General features: G+C 40.8%; 1 protein-coding gene across 2 annotated transcripts in view; it reads left to right on the top strand.

The window, feature by feature from the left end:
* The window catches only part of NDUFAF2 (NADH:ubiquinone oxidoreductase complex assembly factor 2), a 168747-nt gene extending 142231 nt beyond the window's left edge, over positions 1–26516 (top strand). For both annotated transcript variants that reach the window (XM_061393461.1, XM_061393462.1), the window contains one exon: positions 26203–26516. In XM_061393461.1, the coding sequence (XP_061249445.1) occupies positions 26203–26451 (249 nt within the window). In that variant the 3' untranslated portion in view covers positions 26452–26516. The remainder of the gene's footprint in view (positions 1–26202) is intronic.
* Positions 26517–26718: the final 202 nt, after the last annotated feature.

Here is a 26718-nt window from a genome sequence, read left to right as displayed (position 1 = left end):
TCTCTGCCCTTGATTTCCTTTTGCCGTTGCTGCTATTTCCCAGTGTTATTTCTCAGTGACCATGTTGCCACCCTTCCCGCAGTTGTCGTGGGAGTTCTCGCCCTGCCTTGTTGCTGCTCTTTCCTGTCTCCATCAGGCTTGGACAGTCCTGAGCCTTTCTTTCTCTCCTGGCACCAAACCTGAAGGAAGCCTGGCTCCTGGGCTGCCACTCATGCCCAGCTGAGTTTTCACCTTCCCGCCCACCTGATTGCCTGACCTTTAGCACTCACTGTACAGTCCTAATTAGTATCCTAGCATTTTCATTTCTCTCTTAGAAGAAAAGATGTTACTGTGATTCCTCCCTTTTATCGTCCCTCCTTCCCTGTATCATTTCGGATGGTTTCATCAGTCACTGCTCTTCTGGGAATTCTGCTCTGCTCCCAGTATAATTGCTGCAGACAGCCCCAACTGCTGTGTCGGCGCTACTTCCATTGCCTGGATTGGATGGTGTTGCCATTGCTGGTGCAGTGGTGGTGGTGTATCTGACTGCTGCATTTCCAGTTGGCTACGTGGTCTCCGCCCACTTTCTGCCGCTCCCCACCCTTTCCCAAGCCTGTCCTCTGCTTTCTGCCTCCTCCAGTCCCTCCATTGGAAGGGAGATGCATGGGTACTCTCTGGAGGTGTGGGGAGTGGAGTCCTGAGCTCCACCTTAAGTGAAGGGCCACTTACCCACCTGCCTCCCCACGGTACCCTTGCCTTTTTGAGGGGACAGCAATTCCCTCTGAGATGGCAGCAGCCTGCTTTCAAGTCTCAGTCAGTCATAGTCACTATGGATGTGAACTGTCATTTATCACGTGGTATTTTTTATTGCAAATATGCTACACTCTAGTTAAATTGCTTAATATATATTAGACAGGGACTATAACCATTATTGTAAAACTGTTTCTCTGAGGGGATAAGAGTGTTTTAAGTCCAAAATAATTGGTTTATTATTAAACCTTCTTAATGTCTTCCTAAGTTAGAACTTTGTATTTGAGCGGTGATATTTTAAGTTAATGGTTGACAGATAAAATATATACAAAGAAAAAGAGAGAAATAATTTTATTAATTTTCAAAAGAGCAAATTGAGTCATGTTTGCTACATTGATTTTTTTTTAATGAATGTAAGCTCCCAAGAGTACAAACAAATTTGTACCTATCTTTTCTCACTTTTTAAGTTATTAAAGCATTTCTAGCATATGAAGAGAAGGGCTTTAAGTCGCTTAGAATCAGAATTTGCTTTATTAACCATGGAATATGATTTCTCCTTGATAACTAGCTATTGAAGTTTATATTTGGATTTATAACACAACTGCAAAATACAGAATTAATCTGCTCATTCAGCAGTTAGTAACATGCGTATACCAAATCCATTAATTCCAAGTTTATATTGAATGCTTATTCTATGCTAAGCATTCTAGGCACTGAGTGTGCAGGGAGGAAAGAGGTACGAAGGCAGCCAGAAACCCATTCTCTTTGACATAGCAAATGTATATGTGCATTTACCCTCTATTTTAGCAATCCAGCTTCTAGAAATCTACCCAGAATTAGCTGGTGAAAATACATAATTTGGTGCAAAATATGGCATAGTGAAAGACTAGGAACAACACAGATGTCTATCTGTTGATAAGCCATGGTATGCCTGCACAGTGGAGGCTGTCTGCCGGCCACAACTCTCCGTACCTTGGAAGCAAGTCCTTTCTTGAAGGGGGAGCTGATCAGAGTATCTCCGTGTCTGTCATCAGCAAGTTTGGGTTTTGTTCTAAGGACCTGTTAAAGAATTGTTAATGGGAAGTAGCATCAAGTATCAGAGGTTTCTATGTGGACATTAGATCATAGAGGACCCAGAAGAGCTGTTAGAAAGCTATTGTAATCTAGGCAAGAAATGCTGTTGGCAGGGAAGATGGAGAGAACTACACAATTCCAGATACATTTTGGAGGAGTTAGTGCTAGGAGGATGTGGGAGGTAAGGGGAAACAGGAATAGTTTTAGTAAATGCACACGGTTGTGTAAGGGAGGCTGATGTACCTGCTTAGCTGAAGCGCTGCTTCCCACCATGGGGACATCCCAGCAGCCTCTTCCTCCTCCCCAGGTCCTGCCCAGGTTTGCCTTTGATATGTCCGAAAGGCTACTCTGAGAATATGGTGTTAACTTCTCCGGGCTGCCTGTTAGCAGCATGCCCCTCTCTATGTACTATGTACGTGCAGTGGGTTGTCACCTTGGAGCTTGTCTGTATCTTAACACATGAAGAAGGGGAATACGGCAAAGCTGCCCCATATCGGGGCAGCAGTGCAGTGAGGCAGCGCTCCTGAGCCCAGCTGTGTGCGGAGCACTGTGCAGGGCCTGCTGAGAACTGCGCGAGGCAATGGTGAGTAGAGGAAAGAACACAGCAGAGAAGGAAGGTTCTGTCTCAAGTCTAAGCTAATGATGTGACCCTGAGCTGGTCCTCTTGAGCCTCATTGGTCTTGGATATATTTAATTTAAAATATCCCTTAGATATCCAAGGGGAGACTTCAGTTAGACAGTTGACTGTGTGATTTTGGAGCTTGGAAAGTGGTCACACCGAAAGTGCAAATTTGAGATTCTTCAGTTCTATATGGAAACAGTTACCTGGGGAGAAAGTACAGACAAAGAAGTGGGGCTAGAATTGAGTCCTAAAGCACTTCAGGATTTGGAGGTTTGGCTGAGAAGGTGCTAATAGTTCCATACAAAATATGAGGATATTTCATAGACATCTCAAATTCGGTATGTCTAAGATGGAGCTCCTCTTTTTCTCTCCTTGCTACCGGGTTAGTGGCATTATCCATCATCCTTCATCAGAAACGTAGGATTGTCCTGGTCTCCTTCACCTCCACGTACTTGGTGACCAAGACCTTTCTCCTTTTGAATATCTTACCAGTCTGTCCTTTACTGTCCATCTCACTCCCATTGCCTTGGTTCCTGTCCTGATGATTTCTCACTGATATTTCTGCAGATGCACCCTACTGATTTCTCTCTTCCAACCTCACCTTCCCTCCAGTTCAGTTTGTACAGTTTCCAGAACCTTTTTTTAAAATGTTCAGTCTCTTGCTATGGTTGGCATATTTTACAAATAAAAAAGTACAGCTAGTTGTGTTGTTGTGCTCAATCGTGTCCAACTCTTTGCAACCCCATGGACTGTGGCCTGCCAGGCTCCTCTGTCCATGGGATTTCCCAAGCAAGAATACTGGAGTGGGTTGCCATTTCCTTCTCCAGGGCATCTTCCTGACTGAGGGATAGAACCCATGTCTCTTGTGTCTCCTGCATTGACAGGCAGATTCTTTACTCCTGTGCCACCAGGGAAGACCTCCTCCAAGAAATACAGGGCACCTGGTTAAATATGAATTTCAGGCAATAATTATGAGTATGCCCCAGGCAATGTTTAGGACGTACTTAGAGTAATTATTGTTTGTTTATCTGAAATTCAAATTAACTGAGCTTTCTCTACTCTCTGTCTGGAAATCCAGTCTTGCTTCAGAAGTCATAATAGTTCAGGGTAGAATCTGAATGTCCTAATGTCACATTATAAACTCAGAGTGTTCTGGCCTCCTCATGGAGTGTGAACTACTTACGGTGTCCTGAATTCACTGTGCTGCTTTACTCCTTCATGCCTCTGAGCGTGCACTTACCTTTTCCCAGGATGCGCGCTCTTCTCAGTTTTCTGGTTAATTCCAGTTGTTAAGACTCAGCTGTTATCCTCTCCCGGAAGTCATTTCTAACCCCCTACTCCCCACCTTGTGGATAATAATATGAACACCAGCTTTTCTTCTGCCATCTGGTAACATTCTTTGCTTGATATTATCACAGAACTTCTCATATTTCATATTTAATTAATTTTTTACCTGTCTCTCTTTCCTAGATGGTGAGTTCCTTAACAACAGGGTAAAAATTGTTTCCTTTAACTCTGTACCCTTGGTAGATAGTGGGCTCTTAATGTGTGAAGGAACTAATGAATGAGAGTGAATGAGAGAGTAGGAAAGAACCCATAACTCTGCTCTTCCCTACCTTGACTCCTCCATAAGTCTGTGTTGCAGCAAGCTGCTTCCTTGGCCTGTCCTCTTCTCTGCCCCCAAGGATGCTGCATAAGAGTCAGAGCCAGTTTTTATCCTCTGTATACCCAGGGCCTTGAAGTGTAGGTGCCCAGTATGTATGTACTAAATAAAGAGTGCATGAATGGATAAGTATATCTTGCAGGACTCCAGGTCCTGTTATCCCTTGTATCAGGGGACATTATCCCTGGATTAGGTCCTGGGGAGGGAAAGCCCCAACCATGACATTTTCAAATCTCTAGGGCAGATTCTGTACAGTGGGAGCTGCAGCTTCTCTGACTTGTGTCTCACCTCTTCTCACACAACTCCACTACTTCCCTCTCCCAACCTAGGGGAGAAGACCTCTTTTCTCCCTACAGCAGCTGGCATATAACAGCTCAGTATATGTTAGCAGTCATTCACATATGGAGCCTCCAGGGCTCAGCCCCTCCGTCATTTCTCTCCCACTCTCATAGCCCATGCCTTGAAAGCCATGGGGACCTGACATTGCTTTCTCTTCCAGGGACTGTGGTCTTTACCACTTCTCAAACAAGGAGCAAGGTTTTCTTTGTCTCCCACCAGGGCAGTTCCATTAAAGAGGACTAATATTAAATGGCTCTAATTAATTTTTTATTAATGTTTAACTGCTAAATTCCTTTTTCAATTAAATAATTGTGTCTTTATGTTCAAAGGTCTTTTTTTTTTCATATATATGGAAGTTCATTTGTTTTATTAAGGGAAGTACCACCTGCAAAACTATTAATGACTTGAGCTCTGTGATTAGTTCATTTTAGTGACATTTTGAGATTTAATAATTAATCTGGCTCAGGTTCAAAGAAAGAAAACTCAATGCCAGAAATTCTTAGCCAGCAAGGAATGTAAACAAACCTTACAATTTGTTCCCTCAAATAATAAGAACCATTGAGATCAACTTCTTGCAATTAGAAATGTTTTGAGAAAATGCAGGAGGAAAGTTCAAGAAAGCATGTCAAAACAACGAGACTCAGTCTGCATTTTCATTATTGTAATTGATCAAAGTCTGTTTGCAGTAGACTTGGATGTGAATAAATCAAATGTGACTTTGATTTGGCAGAGGCACACGAGTGACTGGCGGGAACACATAGCAGGAACAGCTTCTGTTAAAGCAGAGCTTGCTTGGTGGTTGTTTCATTCTAATAGATTTCTAAGCAACCCAGTGCTATCGTACTCACCTAAGCTCTGTCATTTATTTACCCTTTTGGCTTCTACTCCCATCCAGGCAAGATTAAATTCATTTTTGATTACTAATCTAACAGGCGTTGCCTCTGGTCTGAACAAAAAGTACCTTTGGTGACCTATGTACCTCCCCTCCCCCATTTTTTTCCTATTCTCTCTTTCATGTATTTTAAAAAGGGTGATCTAATAACTTATTATTTCATCCTGGCAGTGCAACTTGTAGAACTAGAACATGTAGTTGAAACAATTTGGCAATATTTTCAAGCTTAGGCATCCCTACTGCTTTTGTGAGGTCTGAATTGTTTCTTGGTATGTTGCAAAATCACTGCAGATGGTGACTGCAGCCATGAAATTAAAAGATGGTTACTCCTTGGAAGGAAAGTTATGACCAACCTAGATAGCATATTCAAAAGCAAAGACATTACTTTGCCAACAAAGGTCCATCTAGTCAAGGCTATGGTTTTTCCAGTGGTCGTGTATGGATGTGAGAGTTGGACTGTGAAGAAAGCTGAGCGCCGAAGAATTGATGCTTTTGAACTGTGGTGTTGGAGAGGACTCTTGAAAGTCCCTTGGACTGCAAGGAGATCCAGCCAGTCCATTCTAAAGGAGATGGGTCCTGGGTGTTCATTGGAAGGACTAATGCTAAAGCTGAAACTCCAGTACTTTGGCCACCTCATGCCAAAGGCCACCTCATGAAGAGTTGACTCATTGGAAAAGACTCTGATGCTGGGAGGGATTGGGGGCAGGAGGAGAAGGGGACAACAGAGGATAAGATGGCTGGATGCCATCACCGACTCGATGGATATGAGTCTGAGTGAACTCCAGGAGTTGGCAATGGACAGGGAGGCCTGGCGTGCTGCAGTTCATGGGGTTGCAAAGAGTCAGACACGACTGAGCAACTGAACTGAACTGATGTTGCACAATTGATACTGTAAAAGATAATATTAATTTTAAAATATTTTGAAACAAGTATAAACCAAATTCCCATTATAATTGTGTTGATTGTGGGGGTGGAGTGTGTGGCATATACTGGGAGGCTACTTTCTGGATAAGACCACTTTATAGTAGCCAAGTGTCTCTAAGGTTTGAGGACCTGTGTCATACTTCATGCCGAGTCTTCATTTAAATCTAGTTATTAAATCTTTTTGTATTCTTCAAAATGTTTTTTTAATGGACTCAAAGGTAACATGGGCTTCCCAGGTGGCTCAATGGGGAAAGAATCCACCTACAATGCAGGAGACTCGCGGAACCTGGGTTCCATCCCTGAGTCGGGAAGATCCTCTGGAGGAGGCATGGCAACCCAGTCCAGTATTCTTGTCTGGAGAATCTTATGGACAGTGGAGCCTGGGGGCTACAGTCCATGGGGTCGCAGAGTCAGACAAGATTGATGTGACTGAGCAAGCGAAGGCAATATATTCATACTTTAAAATTTTTAGTATCCATTATGCTAAAAATTATTTATTGGTATATAGAATTTAAATTATGGGAAGAACATGGAGCTGTCAAAGTAAAATATATTGTGTATATCACATGATCTAGTGAGAGGTGAAACATGTATGGATAGGGGAGAATGTGTTTAGTAATTCAAATTTTTTAGAAAGTTGATCTGTTTCTAAGGCTAAAATTAGCATGTAATATCTTTGTCTTATGTGTACTTTGAAAGGTATGTATCTACATTCAGTAATTATTCGAGATACATTATATTAAGCTTTTGCCACAAATGTATTGCTAATTTAAAATGTTAAATTAAGACTTTAAAGAATTTAGGTTCATGTTTTTGTATGTAATATAACTGGGTCATTATGAAACAGCCATGTTCTTCTTGTTCCCATAGAAGGCTGAAAAAAAATCCAGTGACATGGGCAGTTTCATCATTAGTCATAAGACTGACTCCTAAGCTTTTACTTGCTTTTGAATATAGTAAACTTTCTAACAATGAAACACTGCCGAATTTACTTTAAACTGTATTTAGATTTTTTTAATCTTGGGATTTCTTTTGTACTTAAGTTTGAACATAGTTATATGTGATATACTTGAAATTCACAAGTACTTGAAACCAAATGGAGATCATTTATAAATACCAAACTCCAGAGGAGTGTGAAGGCAGAATCTTAAAGAAAAAATGGGTTATATTATATGTAACTGTGTTCTGTCTGCCTTTCTTCCTAGCTGGATTCATAGCAACTTAAAAATAAACATTAGAATTTCCTAATAAAGGACTGACCATTAGCTCTATATTCCATTTCCAGTTCTATTTGTATAAGAATTACAAAATAATTTTGAAGTCTATTACAGAATTTTATCTTTAAATGAATATCACACCATCATATATATGTATATAGAGTGTGTTACTGAAATACTCCTTGACAGAAGAATTTTCCATTGATGAGGCTGAGACTCTAAAGAGAGAAATAAGGTTAGGGGATTGAGCTCCTGAATTATATCATGAAAACAGTTTTTTTCATTTTTATTTATACATACATGTGGCACATACAAATAGGCAGACTAAATTAAAAAATACTAGTGACACTTTACATATCTTCAGTTATTAATAATGGGTCATTTGTATTTATCTTCCTCTTGTTCAAAAGGTATATGTTAATAGTAAATATTCATAAATGCTGTTATATATGTGCTTAGATCAGTGTCCAAATACTCAATTCCGTTTAATAATTTAGACTCAGAATTGTTCATTCCTTTACCTCTTGTCCCAGTGTGGACCCAGACATGCGGAATGACATGGATACCTGAGACAGAAAAATCTTTGGGTAACCATTTTAACTCACTCAGTTCTCAGCCCCAGGTCTCAGCCCTTTTCTTTCTCCAGTTGTTGTTGTTCAGTCTGTAGGTCATGCCCTACTCTTTGGAACCCCATGGACTGTGGCACGCCAGGCTCCTTTATCTTCTACTGTCTACTGGAGTTTGCTCAAATTCGTATCCATTGAGTCAGTGTGCTATCTAACCATTTCATCCTTTGCCACCCTCTTCTCCTTTTGCCTTCAGTCTTTCTCAGTATCAGGGTCTTTTCCAGTGACTTGGCTCTTTGCATCAAGTGGCCAAAGTATTGGAGCTTCAGCTTCAACTTCAGCATCAGTCCTTCCAGTGAATATTCAGGATTGATTTCCTTTAAGATTGACTGGTTTGATCTCCTTGCTGTCTAAGGGACTGGCAAGAGTCTTCTCCAGCACCACAGTTCAAAAGCTTAATTCTTCGGCACTCAGCCTTATTTATGGTCCAACTCTGACATCCATACATCATGCTAGTGCTCAGTAACTTCAGTCGTGTCTGACTCTTTGCGACCCTGTGGACTGTAGCCCACCAGGCTCCTCTGTCCGTGGGATTCTCCAGGCAAGAACACTGGAGTGGGTTGCCTTGCCCTCCTCTAGGGGATCTTTCCAACCCAGGGATCAAAACCAGATCTCCTGCATTGCGGGTGGATTCTTTACTATCTGAGGCACCAGGGAAGCCCAAGAATACTGGAGTGGGTAGCCTATCCCTTCTCCAGGGAATCTTCCCAACGCAGGGATCAAACTGGGATCTCCTGCATTGCACGTGGATTCTTTACCAGCTGAGTTACCAGGGAAGCCCCGAAAGGCTTCCCTGACCAGGAATCAAACCCAAGCCGTGAGAGAGCTGACTCCTAACCTCTAGACCACCAGCGAGTGTCACATCCGTACATATCTACTGGAAAAAAACATGGCTTTGACTAGATGGGCTTTTGTCTGCAAAGTGATGTCTCTGCTTTTTAATACATTGTCTAAGTTTATCATAGCTTTCCTTCCAAGGAGCAAGCATCTTAATTTCGTGGCTGCAGTCACCATCTGCAGTAAATTTGGAGTCCAAGAAAAGAAAATCTGTCACTGCTTCCACTTCTCCCCCTGCTATTTGCCATACACTTTCTAAGTAATCTAAGCTTTGTTCCAGGCAAGCTGAGGTATCCACAAGAAAGCACTTATAGATCGCCCTCTCCCTTCTCTCCAATAACTAGAGTATAGTTCCAGGGTTCAAGTTTACATTGCCTCAGTTCCCTTTATCTCTCCCAAGACATCATCTTAGAGATCTCTAGTTCTATTCCATCCATTGTTTTACCTCTTTTTTATAGTCCAAGTAGCCTGTTCTGTTATGTAATATCTCCAATGGCTGTAACTGTATATTTGAGCCTATTTCTTCACCATCTTGGAAAAGTCGCATGTACTAGATTTTCACATATGGGACTATATGATTGGAATGGGATTATATATTAATAATTCCTAATGTCTTTGAGTCATCATGTCTGAAAATTGCGTTTTCAAGCTTCATTTTTGTATTTTGTTCATTAAAGGAGAAAACAACTTTATAAACTCTTGTCATTGCTGTTGTTCGGTCGCTCAGTGCGTGTCCGACTCTTGTGACCCCATGGACTGCAGCATGCCAGGCTTCCCTGTCCTTCACCATCTTCTGGAGATAGCTCTCTTTTGTCATTACCACACCTATTAATTTGCAACATTCAGGAGAACAATAGTACACCTACTAAAAGGGCTTATCTTAAGCAGAGCTCTTAGCAAAAGGGATGACAGAGGATAAGATGATTGGATGGCATCACTGATTCGATGGACACGAGTTTGAATAGCTTCTGGGAGTTGGTGATGGACCTGGAAGCCTGGCGTGCTGCAGCCCATGGGGTCGTAAAGAGTTAGACAGACTGAGTGACTGGACTGAACTGAACTGAACTTAGCAAAGAAGTAGCATTGAAAAGGACTTGAGCTACAACATTTTAGGGGCTTGAGTTGTCATCACCGAATTAATAAATAGTACACAATAAGTAGGGCTTCTGTGGTGCTCAGCAGTAAAGAATCCACCTGCCAGTGTAGGAGATGCAGGTTCGATCCCTGGATCAGGAAGATCCCCTGGAAAAGGAAATGGCTACCCAGTTCAGTATTCTTGCCTGGAAAATCCCGTGGACAGAGGAGGCTGGCGGACTACAGTCCATAGGGTTGCAAAGAGTTGGACACAACTTAGCAACTAAACAATACCACTAACATAATAAGTAACCATTAACTTGTCTATACTACAAAAACAAGGTTAAGCTTGTTAAGGGCATACAAAGCTTTTTTTTTTTTAATCTCCTTTTCTGTGTAATCCTTCACAAACAATGGTGATTTATAATTTGACTAAAGAAATACAGAAATTCAAACATTTAACATGATACTTTTCACAAATGAGTTTGTCTGTTTTTCCAATATCAAGTCTCTACTGTAAATAACTCAAGCCTAAGCTAATTTGCTCCAGCTAAACACCCCTGGTGCCTGTTGAAATGAGACTGTCACAGAACAATGGTCATTCATAAACAACATATTTGGGGAAATTTCTGAAACACCAGATTTTGGTACAGCTTGTGCTTTCTCTATTGTCAGTATGTGGTTTTTTCTTTTTTCCCTCTTCTTCCCTGAGATTGGTTGAGAATGGTATCCTTCATTGCTTCACTCCAGGGGACTCTTTGATGTGACCTTCTCAGAAACAAGTTGACCTCATGCATGAATTTTGTTTCTCCACCCCACCAGAGGCAGCTTCAGTGGAGAAGGGCCTTTGGAAGCCAGGACAATGGAAGGTTTGCAAGACATGGAAGGTTTGGTGGGCAAAGGCTGTTTTGTCAGGTGGGAGTAGGGAGGGAATGAGGCATCATCTGTCCCCCAGGTGGTGCTGTTAATTTGAGTGCTGCATGTGCTCACAACAGTCCTCTTTCATTTGAAGCTATCAGATCAGATCAGTCGCTCAGTCGTGTCCGACTCTTTGCGACCCCATGAACTGCAGCACGCCAGGCCTCCCTGTCCATCACCAACTCCCGGAGTTCACTCAGACTCAAGTCCATCGAGTCAGTAATGCCATCCAGCCATCTCATCCTCTGTCGTCCCCTTCTCCTCTTGCCCCCAATCCCTCCCAGCATCAGAGTCTTTTCCAATGAGTCAACTCTTCGCATGAGGTGGCCAAAGTACTGGAGTTTCAGCTTTAGCATCATTCCTTCCAAAGAAATCCCAGGGCTGATCTCCTTCAGAATGGACTGGTTGGATCTCTTTGCAGTCCAAGGGACTCTCAAGAGTCTTCTCCAACACCACAGTTCAAAAGCATCAATTCTTTTCACCTTGCTTATAGTTTCCTTTGTTGTACAGAAGCTTTTAAGTTTAATTAGGTCCCATTTGTTTATTTTTGCTTTTATTTCCAATATTCTGGGGGTTGGGTCATAGAGGATCCTGCTGTGATGTATGGCGGAGAGTGTTTTGCCTATGTTCTCCTCTAGGAGTTTTATAGTTTCTGGTCTTACGTTTAGATCTTTAATCCATTTTGAGTTTATTTATGTGTATGGTCTTAGAAAGTGCTCTAGTTTCCTTCTTTAAAAGTGGTTGACCAGTTTTCCCAGCACCACTTGTTAAAGACATTGTCTTTAATCCATTGTATATTCTTGCCTCCTTTGTCAAAGATAAGGTGTCCATATGTGCGTGGATTTATCTCTGGGCTTTCTATTTTGTTCCATTGATCTATATTTCTGTCTTTGTGCCAGTACCATACTGTCTTGATGACTGTGGCTTTGTAGTAGAGCTTAAAGTCAGGCAGGTTGATTCCTCCAGTTCCATTCTTCTTTCTCAAGATAGCTTTGGCTATTCAAGGTTTTTTGTATTTCCATACAAATTGTGAAATTATTTGTTCTAGTTCTGTGAAGAATACCGTTGGTAGCTTGATAGGGATTGCATTGAATCTATAAATTGCTTTGGGTAGTATACTCATTTTCACTATATTGATTCTTCCAATCCACGAACATGGTATATTTCTCCATCTATTAGTGTCCTCTTTGAATTCTTTCACCAGTGTTTTATAGTTTTCTATATATAGGTCTTTAGTTTCTTTAGGTAGATATATTCCTAAGTATTTTATTCTTTTCATTGCAATGGTGAACGGAATTGTTTCCTTAATTTCTCTTTCTATTTTCTCATTATTAGTGTATAGGAATGCAAGGGATTTCTGTGTGTTGATTATATATCCTGCAACTTTACTATATTCATTGATTAGTTCTAGTAATTTTCTGGTAGAGTCTTTAGGGTTTTCTATGTAGAGGTTCATGTCATCTGCAAACAGTGAGAGTTTTACTTCTTCTTTTCCAATTTGGATTCCTTTTATTTCTTCTTCTGCTCTGACTGCTGTGGCCAAAACTTCCAAAACTATGTTGAATAGTAATGGTGAAAGTGGACAGCCTTCAGAATGGGAGAAAATAATAGCAAATGAAGCAACAGACAAACAACTAATCTCAAAAATATACAAGCAACTCCTACAGCTCAACTCCAGAAAAATAAATGACCCAATCAAAAAATGGGCCAAAGAACTAAATAGACATTTCTCCAAAGAAGACATACAGGTGGCTAACAAACACATGAAAAGATGCTCAACATCACTCATTATCAGAGAAATGCAAATCAAAACCACTATGAGGTACCATTTCACGCCAGTCAGAATGGCTGTGATTCAAAAGTCTACAAGCAATAAATGCTGGAGAGGGTGTGGAGAAAAGGGAACCCTCTTACACTGTTGGTGGGAATGCAAACTAGTACAGCCACTATGGAGAACAGTGTGGCGATTCCTTAAAAAACTGGAAATAGAACTGCCTTATGATCCAGCAATCCCACTGCTGGGCATACACACTGAGGAAACCAGAAGGGAAAGAGACACGTGTACCCCAATGTTCATCACAGCACTGTTTATAATAGCCAGGACATGGAAGCAACCTAGATGTCCATCAGCAGATGAATGGATAAGAAAGCTGTAGTACATATACACAATGGAGTATTACTCAGCCATTAAAAAGAATACATTTGAATCAGTTCTAATGAGGTGGATGAAACTGGAGCCTATTATACAGAGTGAAGTAAGCCAGAAAGAAAAACACCAATACAGTATACTAAAACATATATATGGAATTTAGAAAGATGGTAGCAATAACCCTGTATACGAGATAGCGAAAGAGACACTGATGTATAGAACAGTCTTTTGGACTCTGTGGGACAGGGAGAGGGTGGGATGATTTGGGAGAATGGCATTGAAATATGTATAATATCATATATGAAACGAGTCGCCAGTCCAGGTTCGATGCACGATACTGGATGCTTGGGGCTGGTGCACTGGGACGACCCAGAGGGATGGTATGGGGCGGGAGGAGGGAGGAGGGTTCAGGATGGGGAACACATTTATACCTGTGGCAGATTCATTTTGATATATGGCAAAACCAATACAATATTGTAAAGTTAAAAAAAAAAAAAACTTAAAAAAAAAAAGCATCAATTCTTCGGCGCTCAGCCTTCTTCACAGTCCAACTCCCACATCCATACAGACCACAGGAAAAACCATAGCCTTGACTAGATGGACCTTTGTTGGCAAGGTAATGTCTTTGCTTTTGAATATGCTATCTAGGTTGGTCATAACTTTCCTTCCAAGGAGTAAGCGTCTTTTAATTTCATGGCTGCAGTCACCATCTGCAGTGATTTTGGAGCCCCCAGAAATATAGTCTGACACTGTTTCCACTATTTCCCCATCTATTTGCCATGAAGTGATGGGACCAGATGCCATGATCTTCGTTTTCTGAATGTTGAGCTTTAAGCCAACTTTTTCACTCTCCACTTTCACTTTCATCAAGAGGCTCTTTAGTTCCTCTTCACTTTCTGCCATAAGGGTGTGTCATCAGCATATCTGAGGTTATTGATATTTCTCCCGGCAATCTTGATTCCAGCTTGTGCTTCTTCCAGTCCAGCATTTCTCATGATGTACTCTGCATAGAAGTTAAATAAACAGGGTGACAATATACAGCCTTGATGAACTCCTTTTCCTATTTGGAGCCAGTCTGTTGTTCCATGTCCAGTTCTAACTGTTGCTTCCTGACCTGCATACAAGTTTCTCAAGAGGCAGACCAGGTGGTCTGGTATTCCCATCTCTCTCAGAATTTTCCACAGTTTATTGTGATCCACCCAGTCAAAGGCTTTGGCATAGTCAATAAAGCAGAAATAGATGCTTTTCTGGAACTCTCTTGCTTTTTTGATGATCCAGCGGATGTTGGCAATTTGATCTCTGGTTCCTCTGCCTTTTCTAAAACCAGCTTGAACATCAGGAAGTCACGGTTCACATATTGCTGAAGCCTGGCTTGGAGAATTTTGAGCATTACTTTACTGGCGTGTGAGATGAGTGCAATTGTGTGGTAGTTTGAGCATTCTTTGGCATTGCCTTTCTTTGGGATTGGAATGAAAACGGACCTTTTCCAGTCCTGTGGCCACTGCTGAGTTTTCCAAATTTGCTGGCATATTGAGTGCAGCACTTTCAGAGCATCATCTTTCAGGATTTGAAATAGCTCAACTGGAATTCCATCACCTCCACTAGCTTTGTGTGTAGTGATGCTTTCTAAGGCCCACTTGACTTCACATTCCAGGATGTCTGGCTCTAGCTATACTTCTCCTATATTTACTGATAACTGACATTTTTGCAAAGCTTGAAAAATCCTTCTGGTGGGGATACAATGATGATAACCCTCAAAATCTATAGCGGTAGTTTCAGTTTACAATGTGATGATGCTGCTCGTGGGCTCAAGTAGCTGAGAGTGGATTGACAAAGTTACAGGGCGCTGAGTACCTAGCAGAGTGTCCCAAAATCTAGCATTTTTCCCTGCAATGAAGGCCTTCATTCTGATATTTCTGGCACTATTCATTCCTTTATGTGGATTCAAATTTCCATATTGTATCAGGAAGCTTTAATGTTCTTATAATAGAGGTTTGCTTGTGACAAAAACACCCCCCCTCTTTTTTTTGGTCTGAAAATATCATCATGCCTTCATTTTTAAAGAATATTTCCACTGAATATACGTTTCTAAATGGACAGTTTTTGTTTTCTTTCAGTATATTAAAGTCATGCCATTGTTCTATATGCTTTGCATTGTTTCTGGTGAGAACTCAGTATTATTTATCTTTGTCTCATAAATGTCTTTTTGTAGATTTTAAAAGATTTTCTCTTTATCATTAGTTTTTCACAGTTTGATTTGATAAGCTTTGGTTTTATAATTTTCCTACTTGGAGTGTTTTTTAGTGTCTTGGATATGTAGATTTATATGTTTATTTACTTGATATATTTTTAGTCATTATTTTGTTTCTCCTCTCTTCTCGTTCTGTGATTCCAGTTACACGTACATAAGACTGCTTAATATTGCCCCAGAGCTCACTGAGGCTCTGGTTCAGTTTCTAACCTTTTTTCTCTCTTTTGCTTCAGTCTGTATAGTTTCCATTGTTTTCAGATTTATTGTTTTTCTGCAGTGTTTCATCTGCTGTTACCATATCCATTACATTTTTTATTTCATGTATTATTTTTCACCTCTAGAAGTTCTATTTGGTTCTTTTTAAATGTTTCTAGTTTTTTTTCTTTCTTTATGTTGCATTTTCTTTTACATCTTTGAACATATTTATAGTAGCTATGATAAAGTCCTTATCTATTAATTTCATCATTTCTATCATGTTTCTGTTAACTAGTTTTGTATTACACTTTCCTTCTTTGTGACTGGATGATAAACATTGAAACAGTACATTATTTACTGTCTGTGTTTTTTATCGTCCATTTAAAAATGTTAAGGTTTTGTTTTTGGGTTGGTTTGTTTTGGAGTATATTAATTTACATGTGAATCAGCCCAGGCTTTTAGAGGCTTTATTTTTAAGCTTTGTTCAGGTGGATCTAGAGAAGTACTATTATAGGAGTTTCTGCAGTGACAGAAATGTTTTATATCTATACTTTCCAAGATAGTAGCCACCAGTCACATTTGATTAGTAAACACTTGAAATGTGTCTAGTACCTTTAAGGAACTAAATTTTACATTTTATTTTAATTAATTTAAATTCTACTGTATAGGACAGTGCAAGTTTAGAGTTATCTCTGCTGCTACTGCTAAGTCACTTCAGTCATGTCTGACTCTGTGCGACCCCGTAGACGGCAGCCCACCAGGTTCCCCCGTCCCTGGGATTCTCCAGGCAAGAACACTGGAGTGGGTTGCCTTTTCCTCATCCAATGCATGAAAGTGAAAAGTGAAAGTGAAGTCGCTCAGTCATGTCCGACTCTTAACGACCCCATGAAATGCAGCCAACCAGGCTCCTCCGTCCATGGGATTTTCCAGGCAAGAGTACTGGAATGGGGTGCCATTGTCTTCTCCGAGAGTTATCTCTCAGTTCAGTTCAGTTGCTCAGTCATGTCGGACTCTTTGCGACCCCATGAATCGCAGCACGCCAGGCCTCCCTGTCCATCACCAACTCCCAGAGTTCACTCAAACTCACGTCCATCGAGTCAGTGATGCCATCCAGCCATCTCATCCTCTGTCGTCCCTTTCTCCTCCTGCCCCCAATCCCTCTCAGCATCAGAGTCTTTTCCAGTGAGTCAACTCTTCGCATGAGGTGGCCAAAGTACTGGAATTTCAGCTTTAGCATCATTCCTTCCAATGAACACCCAGGACTGATTTCCTTTAGAATGGACCGGTTGGATCTCCTTGCAGTCCAAGGGACTCTCAAGAGTCTTCTCCAACACCACAGGCATCAATTCTTCGGCGCTCAGCTTTCTTCACAGTCCAACTCTCACATCCATACATGACCACTGGAAAAACCATAGCCTTGACTAGACGGACCTTTGTTGGTAAAGTAATGTCTCTGCTTTTGAATATGCTATCTAGGTTGGTCATAACTTTCCTTCCAAGGAGTAAGCGTCTTTTTATTTCATGGCTGCAATCACCATCTGCAGTGATTTTGGAGCTCCAAAATATAAAGTCTGACACTATTTCCACTATTTCCCCATCTATTTGCCATGAAGTGATGGGACCAGATGCCATGATCTTAATTTTCTGAATGTTGAGCTTTAAGCCAACTTTTTCCCTCTCCTCTTTCACTTTCATCAAGAGGTTCTTTATTTCCTCTTCACTTTCTGCCATAAGGGTGGTGTCATCTGCATACCTGAGGTTATTGATATTTCTCCCGGCAATCTTGATTCCAGCTTGTGCTTCTTCCAGCCCAGCGTTTCTCATGATGTACTCTGCATATAAGTTAAATAAGCAGGGTGACAATATACAGCCTTGACATACTCCTTTTCCTATTTGGAACCAGTCTGTTGTTCCATGTCCAGTTCTAACTGTTGCTTCCTGACCCGCATACAGGTTTCTCAAGAGGCAGGTCAGGTGGTCTGGTATTCCCATCTCTTTCAGAATTTTCCACAGTTTATTGTGATCTGCACAGTCAAAGGCTTTGGCATAGTCAACAAAGCAGAAATAGATGTTCTTCTGGAACTCTCTTGCTTTTTCGATGATCCAGTGGATGTTGGCAATTTGATCCCTGGTTCCTCTGCCTTTTCTAAAACCAGCTTGAACATCTGGAAGTTCACAGTTCACGTATTGCTGAAGCCTGGCTTGGAGAATTTTGAGCATTAGTTTACTAGCGTGTGAGATGAGTGCAATTGGGTGGTAGTTTGAGCATTCTTTGGCATTGCCTTTCTTTGGGATTGGAATGAAAATGGACCTTTTCCAGTCCTGTGGCCACTGCTGAGTTTTCCAAATTTGCTGGTGTATTGAGTGCAGCACTTTCACAGCATCATCTTTTAGGATCTGAAATAGCTCAACTGGAATTCCATCACCTCCACTAGCTTTGTGTGTAGTGGTGCTTTCTAAGCCCCACTTGACTTCACATTCTAGGATTTGTGTGCTTATTTATCCTTACCCCTTGGAGGTATCGTTCTGAAGTCTCTATACTAAATGCCCTTCAGGTTTGGTGAGGAATCTCTGGTCCATTACAACTTAAATGGACAACTTACAGCTAGTCTCATGTAAGCTACCACAGCTGTTCAGTGTACAGTTCCTCAGTAGTTATTCTTTAGCCGGAAATTGACCTTTGTGACCCTGTGGAGTCTCATCCATATGCAGATTAATACTCAGGTGAACACTCAGGGTACTCCTATGCAGGTTTCTAGAACTCTGTGTGTGTGTGTGTTCTGATGCTCTGCCGCACAGATTCCAGCTTCCTCAGACTCCCTACCCAACTGTCTCTATCTCTTTACCTCAGCGAGATCACCAGCCTCTGCTCGGGTTCCCTGTTCCTGTGCAGCAGCCCATAATATGCCTCCAGGCCGAAAACTGAGGTGAAACAGGGGTCATCTCATTTGTTTCCCTTCCCTCAAGGATCACAGTAAGGCACGGGCTACTGTTTAGTATTTGAAGAGTTTAGTGTTTTTGTCCAGTTTTCTAGTTGTTTATGGGCTTACTTTGTGGCTCAGCTGGTAAAGAATCCACCTGCAATACGGGAGTCCTGTGTTCAATCCCTCGGTTGGGAAGATTCCCTGGAGAAGAGAAAGGCTACCGACTCCAGTATTCTGGCCTGGAGAATTCCATGGACTATACAGTCAGTGGTGTCACAAAGAGTCAGACACAACTGAGCAACTTTCACTCACTCACTAGTTGTTTATGGCAGAGGAACTAGTCTGGCACCAGTTATTCCATCTTGTGTTTTCAAGCCAGTAGACTGTGTCTTACTAACACCTTAGTTCTCAATCCAGTGGTAATGGTTGCTGGCTTTGTTGGAGACTGTAGCACATTAAATTGGAGAGTTTTTTTTTTTTTTAATCCTGGCAAAAGTATGAGTTTTGTTCGTTCTTCATAAACATAGCAATTAATGTAGGAATTCTGCTATTTACAAAATGTTCACAACAAATAGTTTCTCAATGTATGTCACAAATTAGTGGCTTTAATTTTTAAGGACTTAGAAGTATAAGTATTGAGACTTTATTTCTACCCTGAGGTGAGAAAGAGGGACAGGTGCAAGTTTGGTGTGTTTTATTTTGAATGGAACAGAATAAACAATCACTATTTTAAAATTCACTCATATCCTCTTCTATTGTACTATTAACTGCCCAGTAGTAGCCAGTTATTTCCCAGTCTTTACAGCAGCCTACTGAAGAAGACACTATTGTAATCTCCATTTTACACATGAGGAAACTGAGACACAGCGAGGCCAAGCAACGTTAACAGGGTCACACAGCTAGTAAATGGCAAACTGAGATTTGTATGCAGTTACTCTTGCTTCAGCGCCCATGTTTTTAGCTGCAGATTTTCAGAAGATCAAACAATGTGAATACTATCCATATGAGTATTTGAGATATAAATGTTTATACATACATGGTCACTGTATTCCCATTTTCAGATAAACTGCACCTGAAAAAATTAGGTGACTTTCTTTGTGTCACAGATAGTAAAAGATAGATTTGGGATTGAAATGATGTGTGTTTGGGTAAAAGAACTGTTTATGTGAATAGTCATCAAAGTGCTGTTTTTTAAATGAAAAAGTGAAATATTGTAAACAACAATAGAGGTAGTCATTAAGTAAGTCATGGTGTAATGCAAGTGATAAAATACCATACAACTATTTTTTTTTTAATGTTAGAGGATGTAAAAAGGTGGTGGTGGTTTAGTCACTAAGTTGCGTCTGACTCTTGCGACCCAGTGGACACAATGGACCCGAGGTCCACCAGGCTCCTCTGTCCATGGGATTTCCCAGGCAAGCATTTTGGAGTGGGTTGCCATTTCCTTCTCCAGGGGATCTTCCCGACCCAGGGATCAAGCCCACGTCTCCTGCATTGCAGGTAGTGCCTCCATCGCAGGTGATTCCTTACTGCTGAGCCACCAGGGAAGCCCATGTTAAACGATAAATATTTGTTTTAAACATATAAACATTTATGTAAGACCTACTTACCCTTGGTGTATTCCTAAAATGCTGAAATAACCAATGTTTTTGTTGATAAATATATTGAGACTTAAGGTGACTTTGTTCCAAGGAAATAATTTAAGAGGAAAAACTTCGTTTTGTAGTAATTTCTGCTGTAAAATTGGCTTTGTTTAAAAATTACTTCTGTTTATCTTCAAGTCTACAAATTCCTATTTTTTCTACCTAACTACTTTCATTTTATCTACTCCAAATATTTACAAAACTAGATTTCCCCTCATAAATGATTTATGTTCAGTTTAATTCTTCTGGAAGCTGTTGGCAGGGGTCTGGTAACCATTAGTTTAAAAAAAAAAAAAGACAAAAATTATTTTCAAGGGAAAAACTATGGTTTCCATGTTTTTCAACTTTAAAATCTTTAATCTTCATGTTAAAATAATTAACATGTACAGATTGGCTTTTTATTTGCCTCAGTAGGTGCTATAAGACACTACTTGGCAGAGAATGGTGAGTAAAGAGGCAGAAAAAAGTGAAGGCAGAAAAAAAGAACAGCCCTCTGCCCTTGGTTGCTTTTATGCAGAAGGCATAGGCTTGCACCAGCTGTAAGACTACAGCAGTCGAGCTGAAATCCATAAAGGTGTTACGACTGTCCCTCTTACACCAAAGCAAAGCGAGCTGCGTACCAGCTTCTCAGTAGGTTTGGCTACCTGTGGTGGCTGCCAGTGCAAATTTAGCACAGTCCTGACCCTTTCATTCTGCCCAGGAGAAAGAGCTTTCATACTGACATATCACTTCACAGAGGGTCTTGCGGAGTCCGGAGATGAAGTGGAGATGGCCTCAGACTGAAAAAGGAGTTCCATCTACTTCCATTATTTCCAGTATCATATTGAGGGACTTCCTTTGTGGCAAGTGGTCACCTGGCCTGAGAATTCTAAAGGATATATATATATATGAAAGGAGAAGCCTGGCTATTCTCACTCTCAGTCATAGCAGCTATCTCTAAACTCATAATTACTGTGGTTGTTAAACTACTCATACAGAACTGACCTGTGTTATGGAAATTACAGGAGTATATAAATATTCCTTCCCTCACATGTTTGCTTTGGGGGAGAAGTTTCATTAGATGCATCCTTCTTTGTGTCTAGAAGTTTGAGTTTAGTGATAGTTATAACCTCTCTAAATCTTTTCCTAGAAGTACAGACCATTATTTTAAATATGATTTTAAATATCAGTGTTTACCTTGTTGAAGAACTATTTTTGCTTGAAATTCATGTTAGAAACAGAAAGATTTCATCATGCTTTTAAATACCCAGATGTGTGATTTTTAAAAATCTTGATATTAAAAAATAACTTGGGAGAACTTGTTTTTGACAATGTTGTCAGATATTAATTACGTTAACATATTATAAAAGCATACATATTCTTCAAGAACTATCGGATGTCCTTGTGATCTTAAAGAAAAAGCAGAAAATACAGATAAGCAAAAAGTACTTTTTTTTTTTTTTTACTATTTCACCTGTTTTTAAGATGCTTATCTTTTCAAATTTTGACATCTCTGAAATCAGAATGTGAAGTTTGATTGCCTTTTTTAGTGGTACGTATCAGTGATTCATCTTAAATTTGATGGGTCTTATTTTCAGTAAAATACAATTACAGATTCATTGTTGTTTGGGGGTATGTGCTGTGTGTGCTCAGTCGTGTCCAACTCTTTGCAGTCCCATGACCGTAGCCCACCAGGCTCCCCTGTCCATGAGATTCTCCAGGCAAGAATTCTGGAGTGGGTTGCCATTTCCTTCTTCAGTTTAGGGGCATCAGTACAATCAGTTCAGTCACTCAGTCATGTCTAACTTTTGTGACCCCTTGAATCCCAGCATGCCAGGCCTCCCTGTCCATCACCAACTCCCAGAGTTTACTCAAACTCATGTCCATCAAGTTGGTGATGCCATACAGCCATCTCATCCTCTGTCGTCCCCTTCTCCTCCTGCCCCCAATCACTCCCAGCATCAGAGTCGTTTTCCAATGAGTTACCTCTTCACATGAGGTGGCCAAAGTATTGGAGTTTCAGCTTTAGCATTAGTCCTTCCCATTAATATTCAGGACCGATTTCCTTTAGAATGGATTGGATCTCCTTGCAGTCCAAGGGACTCTCAAGAGTCTTCTCCAACACCACAGTTCAAAAGCATCAATTCTTTGGCGCTCAGCTTTCTTCACAGTCCAACTCTCACATCCATACATGACCACTGGAAAAACCATAGCCTTGACTAGACGGACCTTTGTTGGCAAAGTAACATCTCTGCTTTTGAATATGCTATCTAGGTTGGTCATAACTTTCCTTCCAAGGAGTAAGCATCTTTTAATTTCATGGCTGCAAGCACCATCTGCAGTGATTTTGTAGCCCCAAAAAATAGTCTGACACTGTTTCCACTGTTTTCCCATCTATTTCCCATGAAGTGATGGGACCAGATGCCATGATCTTCGTTTTCTAAATATTGAGCTTTAAGCCAACTTTTCACTCTCCACTTTCACTTTCATCAAGAGGCTCTTTAGTTCCTCTTCACTTTCTGCCATAAGGGTGGTGTCATCTGCATATCTGAGGTTATTGATATTTCTCCCGGCAATCTTGATTCCAGCTTGTGCTTCTTCAGCCCAGCATTTCTCATGATGTACTCTGCATAGAAGTTAAATAAGCAGGGTGACAATATACAGCCTTGACGTACTCCTTTTCCTATTTGGAACCAGTCTGCTGTTCCATGTCCAGTTCTAACCGTTGCTTCCTGACCTGCATACAGATTCTCAAGAGGCAGGTCAGGTGGTCTGGTATTTCCACCTCTTTCAGAATTTTCCAGAGTTTATTGTGATCCACACAGTCAAAGGCTTTGGCATAGTCAATAAAGCAGAAGTAGATGTTTTTCTGGAACTCTCTTGCTTTTTTGATGATCCAGCGGATGTTGGCAATTTGATCTCTGGTTCCTCTGCCTTTTCTAAGACCAGCTTGAACATCTGGAAGTTCATGGTTCATGTATTGCTGAAGCCTGGCTTGGAGAATTTTGAGCATTAGTTTACTAGTGTGTGAGATGAGTGCAATTGTGTGGTAGTTTGAGCATTCTTTGGCATTGCCTTTCTGTGGGATTGGAATGAAAACGGACCTTTTCCAGTCCTGTGGCCACTGCTGAGTTTTCCAAATTTGCTGACATACTGAGTGCAGCACTGGAAAAGGTCAGTTTTCATTCCAATCCCAAAGAAAGGCAATGCCAAAGAATGCTCAAACTACCGCACAATTGCACTCATCTCACACGCTAGTGAAGTAATGCTCAAAATTCTCCAAGCCAGGCTTTAGCAATATGTTAACCGTGAACTTCCTGATGTTCAAGCTGGTTTTAGAAAAGGCAGAGGAACCAGAGATCAAATTTCCAACATCCGCTGGATCATCAAAAAGCAAGAGAGTTCCAGAAAAACATCTACTTCTGCTTTATTGATTATGCCAAAGCCTTTGACTGTGTGGATCACAATAAACTGTGGAAAATTCTGAAAGAAGTGGGAATACCAGACCACCTGACCTGCCTCTTGAGAATCTGTATGCAGGTCAGGAAGCAACGGTTAGAACTGGACATGGAACAGCAGACTGGTTCCAAATAGGAAAAGGAGTACGTCAAGGCTATATATTGTCACCCTGCTTATTTAACTTCTATGCAGAGTACATCATGAGAAACGCTGGGCTGAAGAAGTACAAGCTGGAATCAAGATTGCTGGGAGAAATATCAATAACCTCAGATATGCAGATGACACCACCCTTATGGCAAAAAGTGAAGAGGAACTCAAAAGCCTCTTGATGAAAGTGAAAGAGGAGAGTGAAAAGTTGGCTTAAAGCTCAATATTTAGAAAACGAAGATCATGGCATCCAGTCCCACCACTTCATGGGAAATATATGGGGAAACAGTGTCAGACTTTATTTTTCTGGGCTCCAAAATCACTACAGATGGTGACTCCAGTCATGAAATTAAAAGACGCTTACTCCTTGGAAGGAAAGTTATGACCAACCTAGATAGCATATTCAAAAGCAGAGATGTTACTTTGCCAACAAAGGTTCATCTAGTCAAGGCTATGGTTTTTCCTGTGGTCATGTATGGATGTGAGAGTTGGACTGTGAAGAAGGCTGAGCGCCGAAGAATTGATGCTTTTGAACTGTGGTGTTGGAGAAGACTCTTGAGAGTCCCTTGGACTGCAAAGAGATCCAACCAGTCCATTCTGAAGGAGATCAGCCCTGGGATTTCTTTGGAAGGAATGATGCTAAAGCTGAAACTCCAGTACTTTGGCCACCTCATGCGAAGAGTTGACTCATTGGAAAAGACTCTGATGCTGGGAGGGATTGGGGGCAGGAGGAGAAGGGGACGACAGAGGATGAGATGGCTGGATGGCATCACTGACTCAATGGACGTGAGTCTGGGTGAACTCCGGGAGTTGGTGAAGACAGGGAGGCCTGGCGTGCTGCGATTCATGGGGTCTCAAAGAGTCGAACACGACTGAGCAACTGATCTGATCTGATTGAGTGCAGCACTTTCACAGCATCATCTTTCAGGATTTGAAATAGCTCAACTGGAATTCCATCACCTCCACTAGCTTTGTTCATAGTGATGCTTTCTAAGGCCCACTTGACTTCACATTCCTAGGTGAGTGATCACACCATCGTGATTATCTGGGTCATGAAGATCTTTTTTTACAGTTCTTCTGTGTATTCTTGCCACCTCTTCTTAATATCTTCTGCTTCTGTTAGGTCCATACCATTTCTGTCCTTTATAGAGCCCATCTTTGCATGAAATGTTCCCTTGGTATCTCTAGTATTCTTGAAGAGATCTCTAGTCTTTCCCATTCTGTTGTTTTCCTCTATTTCTTTGAACTGATCGCTGAGGAAGGCTTTCTTATCCTTGCTATTCTTTGGAATTCTGCATTCAGATGCTTATATCTTTCCTTTTCTCCTTTGCTTCTAGCTTCTCTTCTTTTCACAGCTATTTGTAAGACCTCCTCAGACAGCCATTTTGCTTTTTTGCATTTCGTTTTCTTGGGGATGGTCTTGATCCCTGTCTCCTGTACAATGTCACAAACCTCATTCCATAGTTCATCAGGCACTCTATCTATCAGATCTAGGCCCTTAAATCTATTTCTCACTTCCACTGTATAATCATAAGGGATTTGATTTAGGTCATACCTGAATGGTCTAGTGGTTTTCCCTACTTTCTTCAATTTAAGTCTGAATTTGGCAATAAGGAGTTCATGGTCTGAGCCACAGTCAGCTCCTGGTTTTGTTTTTGCTGACTGTATAGAGCTTCTCCATCTTTGGCTGCAAAGAATATAATCAATCTGATTTCAGTGTTGACCATCTGGCGATGTCCATGTGTAGAGTCTTCTCTTGTGTTGTTGGAAGAGGGTGTTTGCTATGACCAGTGCATTCTCTTGGTAAAACTCTATTAGCCTTTGCCCTGCTTCATAGATCCTTACAGATAGAATAGCAAATCTGAGTGATAGAGCTGCATCACACAAATTGCTTGCACTTACTGGAGGAAGCATTTCCAGTAGCAGAGTGCCTTTGTGGAACTAGCGTCTAAGGCATGCTGAACTCTGATTCTGTGTCCGTCCTCCTCCTCACTGCCATACCACTCTGGTGGAAGAAGGAAAATTGATGGGTTTTGGTCCTAGCATGCATTAAATCCCACAGAGAAAAGACTGGCAGGAGCACCTCTCAGAGGCCTTCTCAGCGTCACCTCATCTCCAGTAGTACACATCACTGATTAGTCTCTGAGGCGGTAAATAGCTGTTGTATTTGGAAAAGCTTTTGATAAGAGTGACTTTTATGCTCTTGTGTAATATTTCATATCTAGATGTACTAATATTTCATGTTAAGTGGTTTGTTTCACTTCCTGGGAAGTAAGTATGTCTATTTCGTGTTCCAACCCTTCTTTTTATTATTGTATACCAGGACATAGCTGTTTAATTCAAAATAACATCAATATATAATCAGATAGCTTTTTCAAAGTTACCCTGTATGTATCTATATATTATGTAAATGCAAAGCAAGAATCATGTCTATATGTACTTTATTTTTTCACCAGCTATTTTATTTTTATAAAACCTGTAGTTTGGGTTTTCTTCTAACTAGAAATTTAATTATTTCTTCCATTTATATATGTATGCAGGAAATAATGAAGAATGAAAAATGCAGAGAAGAAATTCAAATGAAAAGCCAAGATTTTTATGAAAAAGAAAAGCTTCTTCAGGAGGAGAGCAACAAGGAACTTCCTCCACCAGTTCAAACTCAGATTAAAGGGCATGCCTCTGCTCCATACTTTGGAAAAGACGAACCCTCAGTGAGTCCCACCAGCACTGGCAAAACCTTTCAGCCAGGATCCTGGATGCCGCATGGTGACAAGGGCCACAGTCAATGAGCGTACTGTGGTAAAGTTTTATTTATATGTATGTGACTATTTTAACAAATAAAAGTAAAAAGTTACTTTGTGCTTTCCATCTCTACTCTAGTTCTCTTTTCCCTTAAGCTTAAGATCTTGCTTTCACTGTTGTGTAAGTGTGAGATTATCAACCATCAAAACCTAACTTCTTGTAGACTTAAATCCTTCACTTGGTTTATTCAATCATCATTCCACTTATGAATTTGCTTAGTTTTTTCCTCTTTTATTTGTTTCCATATATCTTGG

Source organism: Bos javanicus, chromosome 20 (assembly GCF_032452875.1).
Source record: "Bos javanicus breed banteng chromosome 20, ARS-OSU_banteng_1.0, whole genome shotgun sequence".
NCBI lineage: Eukaryota > Metazoa > Chordata > Mammalia > Artiodactyla > Bovidae > Bos > Bos javanicus.
The sequence above is the reverse complement of the archived record's forward strand: the minus strand, read 5'-3'. Positions and strand labels throughout refer to the sequence as shown.